Source organism: Mustela nivalis (genome assembly GCF_964662115.1).
Source record: "Mustela nivalis genome assembly, chromosome: 4".
In the NCBI taxonomy this organism is placed as follows: domain Eukaryota; kingdom Metazoa; phylum Chordata; class Mammalia; order Carnivora; family Mustelidae; genus Mustela; species Mustela nivalis.
The window spans coordinates 139607527-139626554 of NC_139023.1; the positions used below are offsets into that span (position 1 = coordinate 139607527).

The 19028-nt window shown below is 39.7% G+C and overlaps 1 protein-coding gene across 4 annotated transcripts in view; it reads right to left on the reverse strand.

Moving 5' to 3' along the window:
• The window catches only part of FHIP1A (FHF complex subunit HOOK interacting protein 1A), a 229383-nt gene that overhangs the window by 62801 nt on the left and 147554 nt on the right, over window positions 1–19028 (reverse strand). For all 4 annotated transcript variants that reach the window (XM_082728129.1, XM_082728128.1, XM_082728130.1 and 1 more), the window contains 2 exons: window positions 15053–15284; window positions 3156–3782 (listed from right to left, as the gene is read on the reverse strand). In XM_082728129.1, the coding sequence (XP_082584255.1) occupies window positions 3156–3782; window positions 15053–15157 (732 nt within the window). In that variant the 5' untranslated portion in view covers window positions 15158–15284. The remainder of the gene's footprint in view (window positions 1–3155; window positions 3783–15052; window positions 15285–19028) is intronic.

A 19028-nucleotide genomic window follows, 5' to 3' on the forward strand; every position in this document is an offset into this window, starting at 1 on the left:
TTTTCTCTTACTAGCCATGTGGCCTTGTATAGACTTACTTCATGTCACTGTGCCTCGATTTCTTGATCTATAAAAAGGGTGTAACACTCGTACCTACAGTTGTGAGGATAAGATGATTTAATACATGTAAATCACTAAGAATAGTATCTGGCATAGAGTAAGTTCTCAACAAATATATTGCTGGTGCCATTCTTCATAATTATGTTACTCCTGGTCTTGTACACATATTTATATGATTGTTAGCATTGATTTGTCATGTTTCATGAAGAACCCTATTGGAATTTTGATTTAAGTCACATTAACATTTCACAAACTACACCTTTCAGTTGCAGAGGGCAAGTGTTACCTTCACACGGAGAGATACAGTGGTCATCACCTTAACTAATCAAGTGACCAATGTAGCATCACAAAAGGGAGACCACCTAGCATGTGCCTCTTGATACAATGCAGTAAGAAGTATACCACTTCGCCCATAATGTATTCTTACAAACTTAACCTGAACCTAATCAAGTACTTAGACATAACTTCCAGCTTGCAGGACATACAGGGGATAGGGACAAGTAAAACTATGTTAGAAACAACCCCAAAGCATGTGGGGCATTCAACAAGACAACGATGGTTCTGTTAAAGTCAGTGTCAGAGAGAAAGAAATGGGTGCTGTTATAGAGCAATAGTGACTTAGACATACAACAGGTCAGAAATGTACCTTGTACTGGACTCCAGTTGGGGGAAAAAAAAAACAACAACCTATAAAAACCACTTGGGACATAACTGAGAAACTAGATATTAGATCACATTTGGAATTATTGCATAATTCTCTGAGATGCGATCATGGTACTGTGGTTATGCAGGCAAGTGCTCTCATTTGTAGGAGATACATACGAAAGTATTTGATGTCTATAACTTAATTCCAAATGTCTGTATCGTCATTTCAAATGGTACAGCACAACCCAAAAGCATAGATGATAAACACGAATAATAACAATTTCGAATGTAAGTGGTGTATATGTGGTGTTCACTTCAGTATTCTTCCAAGATTTCTGTATTTTACTTTTTTTCATAATAAAAAGTTGTAAAACATGAATAGCACTAACCTTATGGACTGATTTGCAAGGAAAGTGTCATCTACACGGTACCTACAAACTAAATAACTTTCCGTTCATTTAGGTCTGCTTTTATGCCCTTCAATAAAGTTTTGTAATTTTCTCTATAGAAAATTTTCATATATTTGTTAGATCTAGTCAAGAGGCAAGGAAATGCACTCACCATGAGAGCCTCCAGAAAGGAGCATAGCCCTGCTGATACCTCAATTTTAGCCCAGTGAGACCTGCTGGACTTCTAACCTACAGTAAGATAATACTGTAAGATAATGAATCCGTCTTGTTTAAAGTAATTTATTATAGCAGAAATAGAAAAGTAATACAGCAATGTACTCCAAAGATGCTTAGGTTCAAGTGAGAAGTCCCATTTTTACCTACAATATATTCTTTAGAAAGAGTCCATAAGAAACTACAACACTGAAGGCAATAAGGAAGGGACATTGACTACGTTGGCACACATGAAGGGAATTGGTTCTTTCCTTCTCATTTGACTATCAATCTTTGTACAATTTCTAATTCTACTCATCAGAACCCAAAAGAGACGCATGGTACCTGGAATTTCTTTTTTTTTTTTTTTTAAGATTTTATTTATTTATTTGACAGACAGAGATCACAAGTAGGCAGAGAGGCAGGCAGAGAGAGAGGAGGAAGCAGGCTCTCTGCTGAGCATAGAGTCTGATGCGGGGCTCGATCCCAGGACCCTGAGATCATGACCTGAGCTGAAGGCAGAGGCTCAACCCACTGAGCCACCCAGGCGCCCCGGGACGTGGAATTTCTTAACGGAAGTTCTGGTTTTCAAACTTTTTACCCATTTGTTTGCCCAAAATAAATATTCACCAGTAAAAATAAGAATTTAGTAGCATATAGAGGATTACTGCTTTTGAACCTCAAAGCAAAACAGAGTGCATTACTCACGGGGGTTGCTATGAGCATTTTGGGCAAGTCTGTTCTTTACCGTGCAAGACTGTTCCACAAATTACCAGACATGAAGCATCCCTGGTTGCTGCCCACTAAGCACTAGCTGACCTCCCTCCATGGCTACCTCATGGCCCTGTGACAACAAAGCATGCCCCACAGATATTCCCAACTGCCCTCTCCCCATTCAAGAACTACCCATACAGCCTTTGTTAATAATAAATCTAATCTACTTGTGGCAACTTGCTGGCCTGTTAATAAACTCATTAAAGGCCCTAAGATTTCAGGAGAAGCAGGCATACTCAAGACAATATAGTTTATCAAGGAGTACCATGAGGTGATGATAAAAGAAATGCCAATGGACTAGACAGTGTTCACTGAGCAGGGACCATGAAAAGAGCTGTTGCCCAACATCTCCAACAAATCAGAAGATATAAATCTGCCATTCAAACCCCGGTTCTAAAGACAACACTGACACATAAAAAACTAATCAGAGCCCTGAAGTATCTTCGGGGTCCCAGACGGCTCCCATTCCTTTGCAGACCTGTGACCATGGTTGGACCACCAGCATGGTAACGTCTGCCAAGGACCTTGCGCTCTCTTTCTCTTTCCTGATGATCAGGAAACCATACAGAGGAGCAGATTTCCTGCTCCCTCACACTGTAAATATGTGTTTATTTTTAAAAATAGAACCAGTGTTTTGTATCTCCGATTATGGTCATTATCTTGCTGAGAAACAAATTAATTTGTGAAACCAGCTGCGCGGGCTCACCGCCTGCCATGATTCTAGGTAGGGTGCGAAATCGACTTGAAAAGCAGGAATACAGAAAGTGCAGGTTACACCGATCACTCAGGATACACTCTTGGAAAAAAACTAAAATCATTCCTAATCCAACAGAAATGACACAAGAAACGGTAATGCATACAGTTTCCTCTGCTGGCTTATTTTGAGCTGACAATGCTTAGCCAAATACATCTCAACTTAGATTCCCCTGCTCCCTCCAATAGATTTCCTGCAAACATCTTCCCTTAAAAGTTGCCAAGGATACTTGATGGAAAGAAAGGAATAGAAAAAGTATTTACCAGTAGCACAGGAGAGGAAAAGGGGAGATGGAAAGCATGCCAACGAGAGGGACTTACTGGACAAAAGTAGGTGTTCTCCACAATGTGATGGGCCACCATGCTGTTCTCGGCAGACAGGGACATGATGAACAGCAAAGCATCCCGGGCCTGCTGACCTACTGTCCCCTCTCGGTGAATGAAGGGTATCAGAAGGGAGAAGATGAGGAAGTTGGCAGCCCCTTGGTCCTCACTAGTGTGGAAGAAGAGTTCCAGGATAGAGGGATCTTTGGCAAGGATGGAACAAAGCTGATTGAGCAGGACAACCAGCTTCCCCTCCACGGCGGGTGTGGTTGTTCCCGAACAAGAGCTCAGCAACATCATCAGGGGCTTCAGGATGGGCTTGTGGTGCAGCAGAGGCTGGTGGGATTGGGTGACCAACATCTCATACATCTTGAGCTGCTCGATTTTAGTCTCATCAGTAAATTCCCTCCGCAGGCTCCAAAGAAAGAGCTTCTCCATGATGTTCTCTGAGACCACAAATTCCAGAATTGGCCCCATCGCAGCATCCTTGGCTTGCTCTTCGATCAGCAAGAAGAGCATGTGTTCTACATAATTCTGTACAGCACTGGCCTCATCTGGAGGGATGGACCCATATTTTGCCTGGGTGTTCTTCAAGGGGTCATGCTTCTCTAAGATCTTCACGACCTGCAACCAATGCAGACATTTGTCATCCACCTCATGTTTACCTTCATTACAAAAACGCACTGCCACTGACTGTGTTGTATCTTCATGAGAAATGAGGAGCCGGGCCCACAATAAGGTAAATTATGAAGGGCACCTGGGTGGCTCAGTGGATTAACCATCTGACTTTGGCCCAGGACATGATCTCAGGGTACTGGGTTCGAGTCCACAGGGAGTCTGCTTCTCCCTCTGCCTCTTCTGCCGCTCCCCACCCCTGCTCATGTTCTCTCTCTCTCTTTCAAATAAATAAATAAAATATTTTTTAAAAAGATAACTATGAATCCTGTGTTTGTCTCTCTCATGAGGGTAAGATGAAGTAGTTAAACTATAGAAAGCATGTGTTTGAAGATGTTCATTTATAATAGTTATAAATTTTGGCAACCTAAATGTCAAAGAAGATCATATGTTAAAAAAAATTGTTACATCCATTCATAAGCATTTATTATAAAAACCACTAAGCAAAATGAAAAACTGTGAAATAATAGATGAAAAGTCATTTATATATGGTTAGATCCATCATTATCAACTATATCAAAAACATGTATATGAAGAAAAATCAAAAAGAAATATGGGAAAATAATTATTATTTTTGTGTTCAAAGGCGTGACAAGTTCTCAACTTTTTTCTGAACAGTCAAGAATGTAATATTGTTTTTTAATTTTAAAATACATTTAATAGGTAGATTTATTTAAGTCTAATTTATTAAAACTAATTTAAGACTGCCCATGTTCTTCTACAGAGTTTATTTGGAGGTTCCAACAGGGAACACAGCTCCTCACACGTCCTTGACAGAACATCCCCCCCTTCTATTTGGATGGGCATCTTCTTCTATCACGCCTGCAAGATTAGGTTGGATGAAAGGAAACTGATGAACGAGGGATACCTACCTAGCAGAATGGCATATGCTGAAAAAAAAATAAAATAAAATAAAATAAAATGAAGGTTTTAAACTCTGCATTTTTTGAAACCAGAAAAATTTCTGACATGACCAATTAGAAAATAAATCCCTAACATAGCAAGTCTCTGAAGGAGGCGATAAAAGTTTTGGAAATAGTAGTGATGGTTGCATATATAGTTTAACACCACTGAACTGGAAACTTAAGAAAGGTTAAGACGGCAATCTTTGTTATATACATTTCAGCACCAGAAGAAAAAAATGAGTTGATGGTAAAATATAAATAAATCCCAGTTAGGTCATGTGACAACCCTGTTGTTTCTCTCTGCTGACTACTGAATGCTTCCTACCTCTCTCTGTCCATCAAGATTATTTCCACCTTGAGACCTAGAAATTACAATAATTTTTTCATCTCAACTCCCATGCAATCATATGACTTGGAATTTCTAGGAAAATATCCATTCAGTTTACTTCCTTTAAAATGTATACACATAATCTGAGATAATGCAAAACCTTATCAATGACTTGATCTTTGGTCCTTTCTGCCTTCCTGAACCACATGCTGTAGGGATTATGTGTGTCTTCTGTACCCTCCTGGCCCAGTTCTGCAACATGCTGTTACATGGCCTCTATTTAGGTTATAGAATTTCTGCAAGTCACTGGGGAAGCTGGCAAAGGTACAACGCTATGTCAGCATGCATGAGCAATGAGAAGAATTTATTCCTCTAGAAAAGGTCTGAGATTTTCCCCTGTCAGAAATGAGGCAAAGGAGCCTTTATAGACCAGGCAAGTGTATCCAGGATGAACAGATTTCCACAGAATCTGTCATCTCTACCAACCTGCATTATAAAATTAATAATGCTGTCACAAAGGAAAAAATGACTCCAACACCCAAGTTGGCATGTCCAATGAGAAAGGCCTTCAGTGAGCATCTACCTGAGTGGAACAGGGCTCAGGGACCGGTGGCCCCAGCATACCCACTGGACAAGCCCTCTCCTTCAAGGCATGCCAGACTTCAGAACTCACCCCCTCCCCGCCTCCCCCAACTTCCCAGAAGTCCTCCAGAATTCCTCAGAGACCTGAGGACCTCACTGGCAGAAACCCTCACTGGCAGAAATGCTGGGGCCTGGAGGTCCTTTCCCTCTGCTCTGGCCTTGGCAGTTTCTGGTGTGGGACCACAGTAATGCGTATTTCCAAAAGGGACCACCTCAACACACATGTTCTCCAGCCCCAAATGCTCTACCTTCAAGGCTCCACATTCTGAAGAATAAATTAGTAACATACTTCATCAGTTCCCTAATTTCAAAGTCCACATACTGAGTTTACTTATGAGAGCTATCTATATACAGGTAGGCCTCAGGGTAGAAATGTAATTATACTTCTCATGTGTGCTCAGACTGTCTAAACTGTTGAAAATTGAAACTGTGCTTTATATACTGTTAGTGGTGGCACAAATTAGCTCAATCTTTCTGGAAAACAATTTGGCAATATGTAACTGAAGCTATAAAATGGCTCCTGCCCTTTGACTTGGTAATCTCACTTTGGGGAAAATGCCCCAAGGAAACAATCTAAAAATAATTTGTTAAGAGAGGTTCACACCGATGATATTTTCAATAATGAAAAATTAAAATACCATTGACTCAGTCAGTCAATAAGAGGATCATAATGAAAATGTTACATCACCATACAATAAAGCTATTAAAAATAAACACTAAGTGAATCAAATCACTACACGCACATGTACATATGAAACAATTTAAGTTAAAAACTAAATATACTGACAAATAGACGTAGGTCCAGAAATGAGTCTGAAAAGACATAAATGGTATTTTTAGGTTAATGAGTTCTTCTCCCCTGTAAACTGATCTAATTTCATAATATAAATAAAAATTAAAATAGATATAGTAATCTCGTACTATGTCTTTTAAAAGGGACCAAAACACTGAGTTAAAAACAATTCATAATTGAAATCTCCTAATTTTCAGAAATTCCTAAGCAATATAAATTTACACATGTGTATATGTACTTAGACTACATGCATGCATGTGTTTCTCACATACCTAAATGTGTGTAAGTAATATACAGAACTATTTACATGGGCACAAAGTACATTCTTCTCATAGATTTGTCATTTATATTATTGTATGCTGTATTGTATACTGTAATTCCTTTGCAAAAAGACCTACTTTTTTTTAAGGTTTGTCATAGCAAAACAGAGAGAGAGTGAGAGAGAGAGAGAGAGAGAGAGAGAGAGAGAGAGAGAACTGAGGTTTTTATACCGAAGGCAAACTGAGCCACTTTGGAATTGAAGAATCTTTACCCTCTTGATAGCATAAGCCTTGTCTACTCTGCCTTCTGGGTTACTATGCAGAGAAATGCCAGTGCAGAGCTTTGATAACCCACAGAAGATGTGAGGTTTATTGGTCATGTGGAATGGAGCGGACATATTAGGAGCCCGCACTCATTCCCAGCCCTGGCCGGGTGATTTCACTGCCAGGAAGAGGGTGTGTTACACCAAGGCCTGTGAGTCACGGAATCCACAGTGCTCAGCAAAGTGCTAATTATGCCTCTGCTGACACATGTCCTTAACGTCCCTCCTCAGGTGTCAGGACCCGCCCAGGCCACCTCCTTTTCTTTTCCCGGCAGATACACCCACGACCTGCTTTTCTGAGTTGGTTTTTGGGGCCCATACCCAGGGCCTGGGGCCTAACTAGATGGGGAATGTCTAAGAAGCCTCTGGCCTCGCGCACGACATGCACTAAAACGCCGAAGAAATTCTGATGTCCCAAGTTTGCTGCCCGACTGGTGTCACAGTTCTCTCCACTTTGTAGACAGATGCCTGATGTGACTGGACTTTTCCTTATTCTTTCCTTTAGCGCTGTCTTCTCACATCACTTCCACCAAACCCTGAGATTCTGTGTGCTGACTTCTGCCTGCTGCCTACTGTCACGCGTTGATCCACTCTGACCTTCTAGTCCCACAAATCCACAGTCCCATTTGCTCCCAGTGGCGTCCCCAGGCCAAGCACGTTACCCGGAGATCCTCTATCTTGGGCTCTCGACCTTGCCACAGGTCTCCCAGCCCTGGCTTCTGGGCTATAAACTTTGCCTCGGGGATTTAGTTCAGGGGAAAAAATACTACTAAGGGAGCTGGAGGGACCAAAGAATGGAAGAGAGGGAAAGCAAGCAAAACATGCTATGCAAACATTTCCTTTACAAGTTCACTTCTCTAGGCTGAAAATGCCATTGAATAAAGCAATCAGCCCCTGATAATAGCCCAAGCTCACTGAGTAACCCAGCTAAGCTGGGAAATAGCATTGTCAACGTTTCACTGATCATGGCTCGGCATTTGTTGGTCCACAAACTTTAACAAATACAAGCTGGTATATATGTGTGTGAATTATGAGCCTGGATCACATAGAGATCCTCATGTAAATTATCACAATTCTAAAAAGAAACAAACACACAAAAAATCAATAGTGTAAATGATGGTACACAAATTACCATCTGACCAATAGAACTACATTTTAACCTAAGTCATTTGACTTAGGTTAATGGAAGGTTATTATGGGTAAATGAGATGAACAAAGAGCATCTTTCTTTCACTGAGGCTATCTGCTACTCCTATCCTTAGCTCTAATGATGGTCCCCGACGGTCAGTAATAATAGGTCTGAATTCCAATATTCACAAATTCTAAATAGGAAGCTCAAATGCTTTCAGAATGAAAGAGCCACATAATCACTCCTCCAGCTAACAAATAATTATTCTTTGTGGTAAACACGAGTGTTTATCTGTCAGCTTAGCTCTGACTCCATCTTAATATTGTTTTGTGTCTTACATACATGCACGTATTAAGAAATGACTACTTATGCTACTTTGGTTAGAGCCTCATTATTTCAAGAAAGTCATGTGAGTACAACTCATACTTTGAAATCCTTTGGAATGCTAATTTAAAGTGGCATCATGGAAAAAACCAAGTTACTAAGCAACATTTTCCACCACACAGAAGAAGGGCAGGCTTTTATGATCTTAAGGCAAATTCCACTTAACGTACCAAATAACTACAACAGAAGTAAGTTTCCATCCAGTCCTTAATCATTACTTAACAGCGATGTCTTTCAATCTGGCATACTCCTTGCACACTGACTGCCATGAGAGACATCTACTGAGTTGTTTCTTTTTATATTAAGATAACTGCCTAATAATATACATGTGCTTGTACAATTTGGTTCATTTCCACTCCAGTCCCAAACTCCAGGGGCATGTCTAAATCTGGGATAAAATGGGGAAAAGCAGGGGTTACAGCTACACACCATTCCTCCTTGGGACCAGAGGTGGTCTAGCATTACTGCAACAAAGAAACATGGTAGGAACATCAATCAATAAAATAACATAATAAACTACTCCTTAGATATGTTTTTAAATTTATGTATTAGGGAAAGGATTTAAGAATAATGATCTATGTAATAATATTCCATTCCATGGCCAAAACAGACTTACACTGAACATATAGAGGGTGACTTGCTGACATTTCCACAGGTTCAACATTTCAAAGTCCAATTGGAGCACAAGTTAATGCCTTGACCCTCTAAAGAAACATAGCTTTTGTTCTGCTTTACTTCCTACTGTCAACTTTAGAGCTACTTGAAAAGCTGAGATATAATTTTTTTAAATAAACAAACATCACCTAAGATATTAAGAAGATCGGATTCCCTAATACTTCCCCATGTTTCGTCTCTCAAAGACTTTATTTAATTGCTATTAGTTAATCTATGACAAAGCACAGACCAAAAGAACGAAGATGAACAGAATGAGAGAATCAGTTTCACAAGGCAGACTAAAATGCACATCTCAAATCCACTATCAGTACCCTATACTTCTTTAATAGAATCAGGCTACTTGGAGCTCCATACATGCTACTGTACTTAAGGGCCACCTGAATGGCTTAGTCATTAAGCATCTGCCTTTGGCTCAAGTCATGATCCCAGGATCCAGGGATCCTGCCCTACATCAGGCTCTCTGCTCTGCAGGAAGCCTGCTTCTCTTTCTCGCCCACTTCCCCTGCTTGTGTTCCCTCTCTCACTGTCTCTCTGTCACATAAATAAAATCTTTAAAAAAAAAAGATACTGTACTTAAAACATATTATCTATTTTTGCATTGTTATGGGAAGACATTTGACTTAATTAACTAATCTCATTGTCTTTCTTATCCCCACCCCCATCAAGGCGGGGCACCTGGGTAACTCAGTGGGTTAAGCCTCTGCCTTCAGCTCTGGTCGTGATCTCAGGGTCCGGGGATCGAGCCCCACCATCAGGTTCTTTGCTAAGTGAGGAGCCTGCTTCCCCCTCTCTCTCTGCCTATTTGTGATCTCTCTCTCTGTGTGTAAAATAAATAAATAAAATCTTTTGTAAAAAAAGAAGAAGAAGAAGAAGAAAAAGGAGAAGAAAAAGGCTGCTAGACCCACTAGCTTTACTTCGCCTACCACTATTACTCTATTTGAGCTCTGACATTTTCTTGGTTTAAAACTGTATAACCACTTACTTTTGGAGGCTGAGGATAGTAAGGAGAAGCTGTTGGCTACTGACCAACCAGAAGCACATAGAAATGTGCATTTCCACTTGTTTTGTTTTGTTTAATATTTGTTTATTTTTATTTGACTTGAGCGTGGAGCTCAAAGAGGGGCTCTATTCCAGGACCCTGAAATCATGACCTGAGCCAAAATCAAGAGTCAGATGCTTAACCAACTGAGCCACCTGGTATCCCCCAATTTATTTTATTTTTAACCCATCACCTCTGTTTTCCTGGTTCTAAGAACAGATTCCACTAAGTATATAACCAATACTGATTCGATTCTTAAAAGGAGAGGACAGAGAATGAATAGAGCAAAGCTTTGTGAAGCTTCTTCACAAAGTACAACTCTGCCATTGTGGAAAAAACTAGTGTGGGGGCAGGTTAATTTACATGGAAATATAGTTGAATAGTTTATTATCTGCTGGACCAATGTTTCTTACTTCTTGCTTGCTCTTCCATTCAGAAGAAGCAAAGAAGCAAAACAAGAGATAAAAATAATAGTCTACTAGACTATAAACTGTTCTTAGAGACTACTAGAAAAATTAAAAATTCACTCACTCCACCAAATTGCTCATCATTAAATGTAAGTCCTAGGGCCCCTGGGTGGCTCAGTCCCTTAAGTATCTACCGTTGGCTCAGGTCATGATTCCACAGTCCTGGGATTGAGCCCCACATGAAGCTCCCTGCTCAGTGGGGGGTCTGCTCCCCATAACTGTGCTCTCTCTCTGTGTCAAATAAACAAATAAAATCTTTTTTTTTAAATGCCAGTCCAAAGATCCCTACTAGAAAACTACAGAATGTTTTAATAGGAGTGCATGTTCAAAGGTGTTTTCTAAGTCACCTAGCTCTTCTAAAGTTGTATTTCATATTTCCTGTCTCTTGGTTCAACAATTTATTGAACATCTACAATAGGCTTATGATATTCTTGACACTGGAGATGTAGGTAAGCTACAAATGGTCTCTGATCATGAGGAGCTCAAAATGAGATTGGGAAGAAGCTACTGTACATGTAATTTTAATAAAACGTGGTTGGTTTAACAGCGAAAAAACACTCGGGATGTTGTTGGAGCACAGAGTGGAAACATAGAAGAGAACACAGAAGGTTTCCAAGAAGAACTGATGTCCCAAATGAGTCCTTAAGAAAGAAAGGCATTTAGCCAGGGGGAGGGATATTATAGGCAGAAAGAGGAGGAAATGCCTAAGGCAGAGAAGCCTGAACTAGGTGACAGGCACTGCATAGGAGTGGGTGTGGCTAGAATTCCAAGTAACGTTGCATTTCTGAAGACTAAATCAGAGACAAGGAGTAAAATCAAGGCCTGACATCCAGGCCAGCAACCAGGCTGTAGGATTCCTGTGGCCTTGATTCTCCGAAGTCACTGTTAGAAACATAACTATTCCTGAAGGTCCACTAGCGAACCCTTCTGGGGATGTCATGAGCTCCCTGAATCCTGGGAGCCCTTGGGAAACCCAAGTGCTCAACTAGTTCGAGGTCTCTACACCTGCGAGCCTCCAGAATCCCAGACTGCCTTAGATGACGGAGGATGCAGAACAAGCTGTCTCTGACAGACAGCAAGGTGTAGGTGGGCAAACGGATATCCTCCTCCATCAAAGTTTGCTTTGTTAAGTCAAGGTCTGGAACAGAAGCTACTAGTAAAGGTCTGGAACAGAAGTTACTAGTAAACAGCGGAACAGAACCTGTCAAATATATGTTAATTAAGCTGAATTTGTACTTAAGTATCCTAACAAACAGAAGAACTCCAGATACCACAGACTTCTGTTGACTTCATTTTCCCTAATTTACCATATTAAAAAGAAAAAACAAAACAAAAATAACACTGTACTTGCCAGCTAACAGGATACTTCAGTAGATAGGATGCAGTCACCCAGTTCTGACTAGGCCACATTTCTTGCCAGCCTCACAGGTTGCCTCAGGAGAACCCAGGGGCTATCGTTCCACAAGTCACAGGAGTTTCTGTCAGACTTTAGCTCATTCTTCCCCAATCCTCTCAACCATTCTACATGCGTCCCCAGCCTGAATGACTCCCAGCCAAGTGCTAATGTATAAACCTCCAGATCAGTATCATTTATTCCTATCAACTGAAGGTCCCGGGCCTTACCCCACATGTAGCCCTGCCTCTCCACTTTGCCTTGTCTTCACCTTTCTATTTTTACCACCGGAAAAAGTCAACACTGAGGATTCCTTCCCAATACCTCTTCGCTAAAATGTTCTTTTCCTTTGTTATCAAAACCTTCCTTTCCTATAGTCAAGCTAGCCAAATCTCACTTCCTCCATTTCCCAAGCCATTTTCACACATAATAGTCCCTTCCTTTGACTTAATTCCCATAATCACTATTACTCATTTTCTAATAATGTATCTCGCCTCGTCATCCAAATTAGCACATACATTCTTTAAAAACCCAGACCAAGGCTGACACATCCCCATGTCCCACTGGTGCAGCCCACAATGAGGAATCCATAGCTGGAGCTAGTAAATCTCCATTTAACAATAATGGTGTTGACATGCAAGTGCATTTCTTGAACCAGTATTTTTATTCATAAAGGTAACCAAAAGAGCCTTTCTTGGAAGCAGACAGAGACTTCGGGAACTTTGCAGATTTATTTAAAAGGAAAAACCAAGACTGAAGAAGTAAGCAAGTTAAAGAAATGACTGAAAGAGGAATAAGACCAAGAGTGTCCCCACTTTATGAAAAGAAGTATTTAATAACTGGACACTATTCCCTCTGACAAAGTTATCCTTACCCTGAACTCAGTATTTTCCTGTACTCAACAAAGGGTGCCATGCTTCCGATCACCCAAAATGTTGGATGATGCTGAAGTCATTCATAACAGATATGGAAACGAGGAATATGATTATGGGACCAATATTTACTCCTTCACCAGTGGGAAAGGGTATTTACACATTCTTGAAGTAAGACTCTCCAACACTCCAGCAGCTTTGGAGAAAGCTTGCCCAGGGTATAATCTGACAGGGCAAATGATCCATCTGCATAAAATCAAGAGGTGGATGATATTTCCTGTCTTTGAAGACTGGTACAGAATACTAAACAGATCACATCACAGATTCCCCACCAGGAATGCTTACAACAAAAGTATTTTTACACAAGTAAATAAAATGGGCCCAGAGCCAAGAATGCAAATTAGAATGATGGACTTTTTCAGCCAAATGAAATGACTGAAGCTGAAAGTATTCTCAATATTAAACATCTAACTGAGCACTCCTACCAGTTAAAAAAAAAATGAGCACAAATAATTATTAGATACATTAATAAATGTATACATACTAATATGTGACTATATTACCTACTTAATAAAGCCAAAATAGAAATTTTCAAAAGATAAAGATAAAAACAGGCCTTCTAAAATATTCTTCCTATACTCAAAGGACTAACAGGCACATCCCTTACGGTTCACAACCCCACTTTGGAACCAGCATATTAAAAAACTTATAAAAGTGCAAAGTCAAAGATAATTGCTCTAATTATCTGGAAAACTCCTGAATTACTTTCCTCCCTTTTCTGAAGCAGATGTGTCCTTAAAATCCAGAGCAGACCCATTAAGATTCTAATAGCAAAATGTCAGAAAATGGGAAATGCATAAAAAGTCTTGGAAGCTTTACTCTAGTGACAAGAAGCTACAAGTGTAAGTGACCCAGAAGCAGAATTGATTTTGTTTTTGATCTAAACTGTGTCCCCCATAATTGCTGTGATTTGCAGGCTCAGTGCTTTAACCCCTCTGCTGTTTCCAGCCACAGGAAGGAACTGGGTAGTCATTAAAAAACTGTCACATAAATAGCCACTTACCAGCTCACCTAGGGAGTGTAATGTTGGACAAGTAGTAAAGAAGACCAATTTTATTTATTTTACTACTTGTAAACTCCCTGAGGAAAGTGGTGAGCTGATAAATTTTCTGAACATTGAACCCGTAATTATCTATACAAGCGGATCAGAGTTACAGAGAAGTCAAACTGAATAATCAAAAAACTTTTATAATCAGCTTTGTAATGAATTCGGATACTGCCAGGCATCTTCTTTCCTTAAATTATGCAGGGACCACCAGCCGGAAAAATGGTAGAGCACAAAGGTCAAATACATCAGCCAAGGGACCAAGATCCACTATGTACTTGCTTGGAAACTCACTATCTGTATAACCTCAAGAGAGTTAACTCCACCTCTCTAATCCTCCATTCCCTCATCTGTAAAATGAGGAAGCTGACACTACCGACCTTATGGGTTTGCTGGGAAGAGTAAATGACATAAGGCTTTGAAAGTACTCAGCACAGCACTTGGTAAATATTTAATAAATATGTATTTTAGCACTGTTACAGTGTAAGGACTAGGTGGAAATCACCAGGGAGGAGGGAAAGAGGGTCTAATCCTGGTCAAGTCTATTGCAACACGATGTCCAAGCTCCTTTCAGGTCAACGACTGTTCTTCCGAAAATATCTGAGGAATATACATTGCTTTTATGGAAGCATTTTATGGAAGCATTTCCCAATTGCTTTTATGGAAACCATGGTTTTCAACTAGATCCCTACTGCAGAAAGGAAAGGGAGGAGAGGGAGAGAGAAGAAGGAAGGAAGAAGGGAAGAAAGAGAGAGAGTTGCTTTTCTTCCTACCTGCAAAGGTTTTGCTCCCTATGTTTCTGGAAGCCCAGTCACCCATCACAGAGGTAGTAAGGCCCTGGTTCAATGGGATAGACACTCATGGGCTACCTAGACCGGCAGAGAAAGGGCAGCTCATATATTACCTGTGCCCAGTGGTTTTTAAATACAATCAGGCATGTTTCTGGGTCTACTCCCTGCAGGCTCACGGCCTGCTGGAGTTTGTTTTCCGTTGTAACTGATGACATCATAAGTCTTCATAAATCAGTGCTTCTAAGTCATATTTAATTTTCAGGAAAATTTGGCAAGCAGTCACTAACTTTCCAGTATCACATAAGAAACGTAACTTCTTCACATTTCACTGTCATCTTCTGAAACCTGTAATGACAGTAACAAAAATGCATCTCGTTATGTTCATATATTAAATAGGACACTGGCCATTAAATTTAAGTAAGAACACAGACGTTCTCAAAATGTAACACAGAACAAAAATATCTACAAAATAGACATTTCTACCCATTCTTATTTACTCTTCCCTTGCTACTAAAAATATTTTTTAAACTGATGCTACCAAAGCTACACACATAAACAATTATTGGGTTTATTTTCTTCACTACCAGCACCAAACCCCCTAGACAGTAAGTCTAATCATTCAAATCTAGTTTCTATAATCGTTCAAATCTAGTTTCTATAACGAAGCAAGAAACTATCATACCAATGTCTGTGGAATTTAAAAACATCCAGAAACAGAAAAGCCATTAGTTAATAGTGACAGAAATAAATGCCATAATGCAACTTTGGGTAGTTCTAAAACAGCACCCAGACTCCTGGGTCCAATATGATTGAATGTTTTTTTTTTTAATCAATGGCTGTCATAATGGAATCGAAAGCATTCTCAGTCATTGCATAGTTACAAACCAAGTTAAGGTTTCTGGCTTTTCCAAAAAATAATAGAATTCCAAGTAACCTTGACAAATCAGAGATAGAAATGATCCATCAAAAAACAAGATAGTGCTTCCTCAGTGAGAGTACAAGGTAGCACACTTACAAATGGAAAATGAATTATGTGTATAAAATATGAAGAGAGTCCGATTACCTGACAGCCAGGAGGGAGCAAAAAGATATTGAGGTCATAGAGCATACAGCAAATAGGATCCAGTCGCATGGAGCTAACTCACAAAGAGAAGCAGCAATATAGGCCCAGTATCTCCCCAGTTTGGTCAGCTCACAGAAAGGACGGGGTCTGGTTCAAAAAACTATTTTTTTGAGTGTACAGACTGGAGAGTTTGAGGTACAGTGATTACATGATAATTATTAGTGCACTGGAAAACAAAATCCATGATAAAATTTCCAGACTTGTAGTACCAAAAAAAAAAAAAAAAAAAAAAAAAAAACCCAGCAATTTTTCACCCAAGTAATATGAAGGGTATTATGAGGAGAACACCAGTCAACTGCTCCTCCTACAAACAATAAAATGTGAGAAAGGGGGTTTAAGGTGAGGATTTAGGTTAGATTTCTGGGTCAAGTTCTTTGTAGGGAGTGAAATTAAACACTAGAAAGTTGTTAAGGCATATTCTCTTGGGGATGGGAGGCTAACCATTCAACATTCATATCTTGAAAAAAATGGTAGAACATAAGAATAGAAAACTGGCTAGAACTGAACATTCGGAGGAAAGGAAACATTTTTTAGGGAGAATGGAGGAGGATTAAAGTATGGAGAAAGAGGAAAGTCTGTTTGAAGAAGGCTCGCACAAATCACATACCTGAGGAAAACAGCTAATGTGTATCTTCTATGACTTTATATTATTATTCAAATTGGTGAATTCCCTGACATGTAATTCCTAATAATCTAAATTTATTGTTCTCAATAGGACATTGTCCACTGCCAGCAATGGCTCTTTGTCACTGAGAGGCATGTTTTACTGGGCCCATCAGTATTTTAAAACCCAGAAGTGGCCTCCCCACACACAAAGGGTACGTGCTCCCCATCTCTGAGGTCTTGGCACCTCCCTAGGATCCTACAGCCAGCTCCTTCACCTCACACAGCCTGGTCCTTGGAGGTAACATTTCAGCAGGCAACCCTGTTTTAAGTGATAACAAATAAATTCTAATTCAACTCCCTCATTGTCTAAAACATAGTATTTCTATGAAAATGCTTTTATTCAGAAGGTACAATGATAATAATAAGGAAAATCAGAGTGTTTGGGTTTATCCCAGAGGTTCAGAAAGTACAAGACTCTTCAAGACTCCTTCCAGCTCCAGGATTCTCAGATTCATCTTGAAACATATGAGGGGAACATTCAACATGCCAACTGCTTCTAAATCAAAATTAGAATAGTGCTCTCTAAGGTCTGTGAAGCCTGTTCTCAAAGGGACTTTGCATGCAATCCTTGCAGAGAGCGAGACTTTATTACAGACGAGATAAATATCTTAGCTAAAATCACAAACTACCAGTTAGTTTTGATGGAAATGGAATGTCTCCTGATTCCCAGTCCAGGGTTCCTTCTAGAAATCTTTATTCTTTCTCCTGGCTATGATCCCTGGCCCTATTCCCTTAAGGAAGCTGTATCTTCTCTGAGAAAAGTGCATCTCACTTGGATGATGCTTTACCCAATCATACTTCTGAAACAGATGCCTGAAGAATGTGGTAAGTCAAGCAAGCCACATTTAAGTAGCAAACACTATGCCAGAAGATTCTATAAATGAAAATACTTCCGAATATACCCACAGACAAAAGCGCTGGATATTTCCACTCTCTTTCTCTCTTATTCCCCTGTTAGAGTATTGGAGCACTAGCATGTCCCCAGGGCAATATAAAACTACAAGAAAGAGAGGGCTCCATATTGATGAGAGACAGAGAAAGGCGCCTTTCCTCAAGCGCCTAGGTTTCTAATACATTTCTGCATTCGCCTGTTGTCAGGCTTTACTTTCTTCCTTTTTGCATTTTTCCACTCCAAGCTTTTTATTTAACTCTCAGAGCACAGTTAAAGTCTCCAGTGAAGCACAGAGCAGGACAAAACTTAGCAAAAAGCCAGGAGCAAGTAGAAGTGGCTGCCGTCACCAGAACATGGGCTTGCACCATGTATGGCATTGTTGGACATTTCCCCCTTCATGTCCTCTGCTCTCTTGGGCCTATGGTACCTGGGGTAGGGACTGCTCAGAGTGTTCCCGCCACATATTCAGCCCGTTCTTCCCGGAAATACCCACCACATGTACACCAACTTGAATTTCATGCCTGGGAAAGAGCTCTGTAAACCATTCGGAGGGATTTTGTTTTCTTCAAATGAACCACCAATCCTGAAAAATACCTAAAGGCCTCTGTCCAACAGTGGTTGCCTATGGTTTTGTGGTGTGGTTGCTGAGGGTTGTTTTTTTTGGGGGGGGGGGGCATGGCAGGGGGAGGAACCATCAAAACACATGTATACACCGGCACAGATTTTATACCTCAAAGACAGAACGGACTATTGAGTAGTCAAATTTATATATTTCATTAATACTATATACAAAAATATTTTCATCAGTAAGGAAAGAAAAATGTTATTAAATCATGATTGAAGATAGAGATAACCGACATAAGAATTATAGGTATTCTTACTTGCCTTTTTTTAGAAAGTACATGATATCTTTTGACTATGAAAAAAAAAGCACACGCATAAGCTTCCATATAACAGGGTTATAAAATATACTATATAATCATAAAAGGTTAGATTCTAGTCTTCTAGATCATACCCTTTCTACCATAAAAATTCCTTCAACCTCATTTTCAAATAGACAGACATCTTTACCTAATTTCAGCCTCCTTTGAAAACTACAATACTTAGGAAAGCTATAAATGTGTGAAAATCACATTTTTCCACTGAACTACAAATGACTATATTTTAATATACCCCTCTTTCACTAGCATACTGAAATTACAGTGTAAACATTTTGGCATTTAATAATATATGATCTCATGCCATCTTTCTTTTATCTATTAAAATATAATATACTCTAATAATGGATTATAAAAAAAATTCTTTAAGGAAAAGAAATAATGGTCACCTTAAGGGGACACAGAGCCAAGGGAACATTTTTATTAAGGAAAAAGTGATATTTGCAGGCATAATGGGAAAGAACCAATGA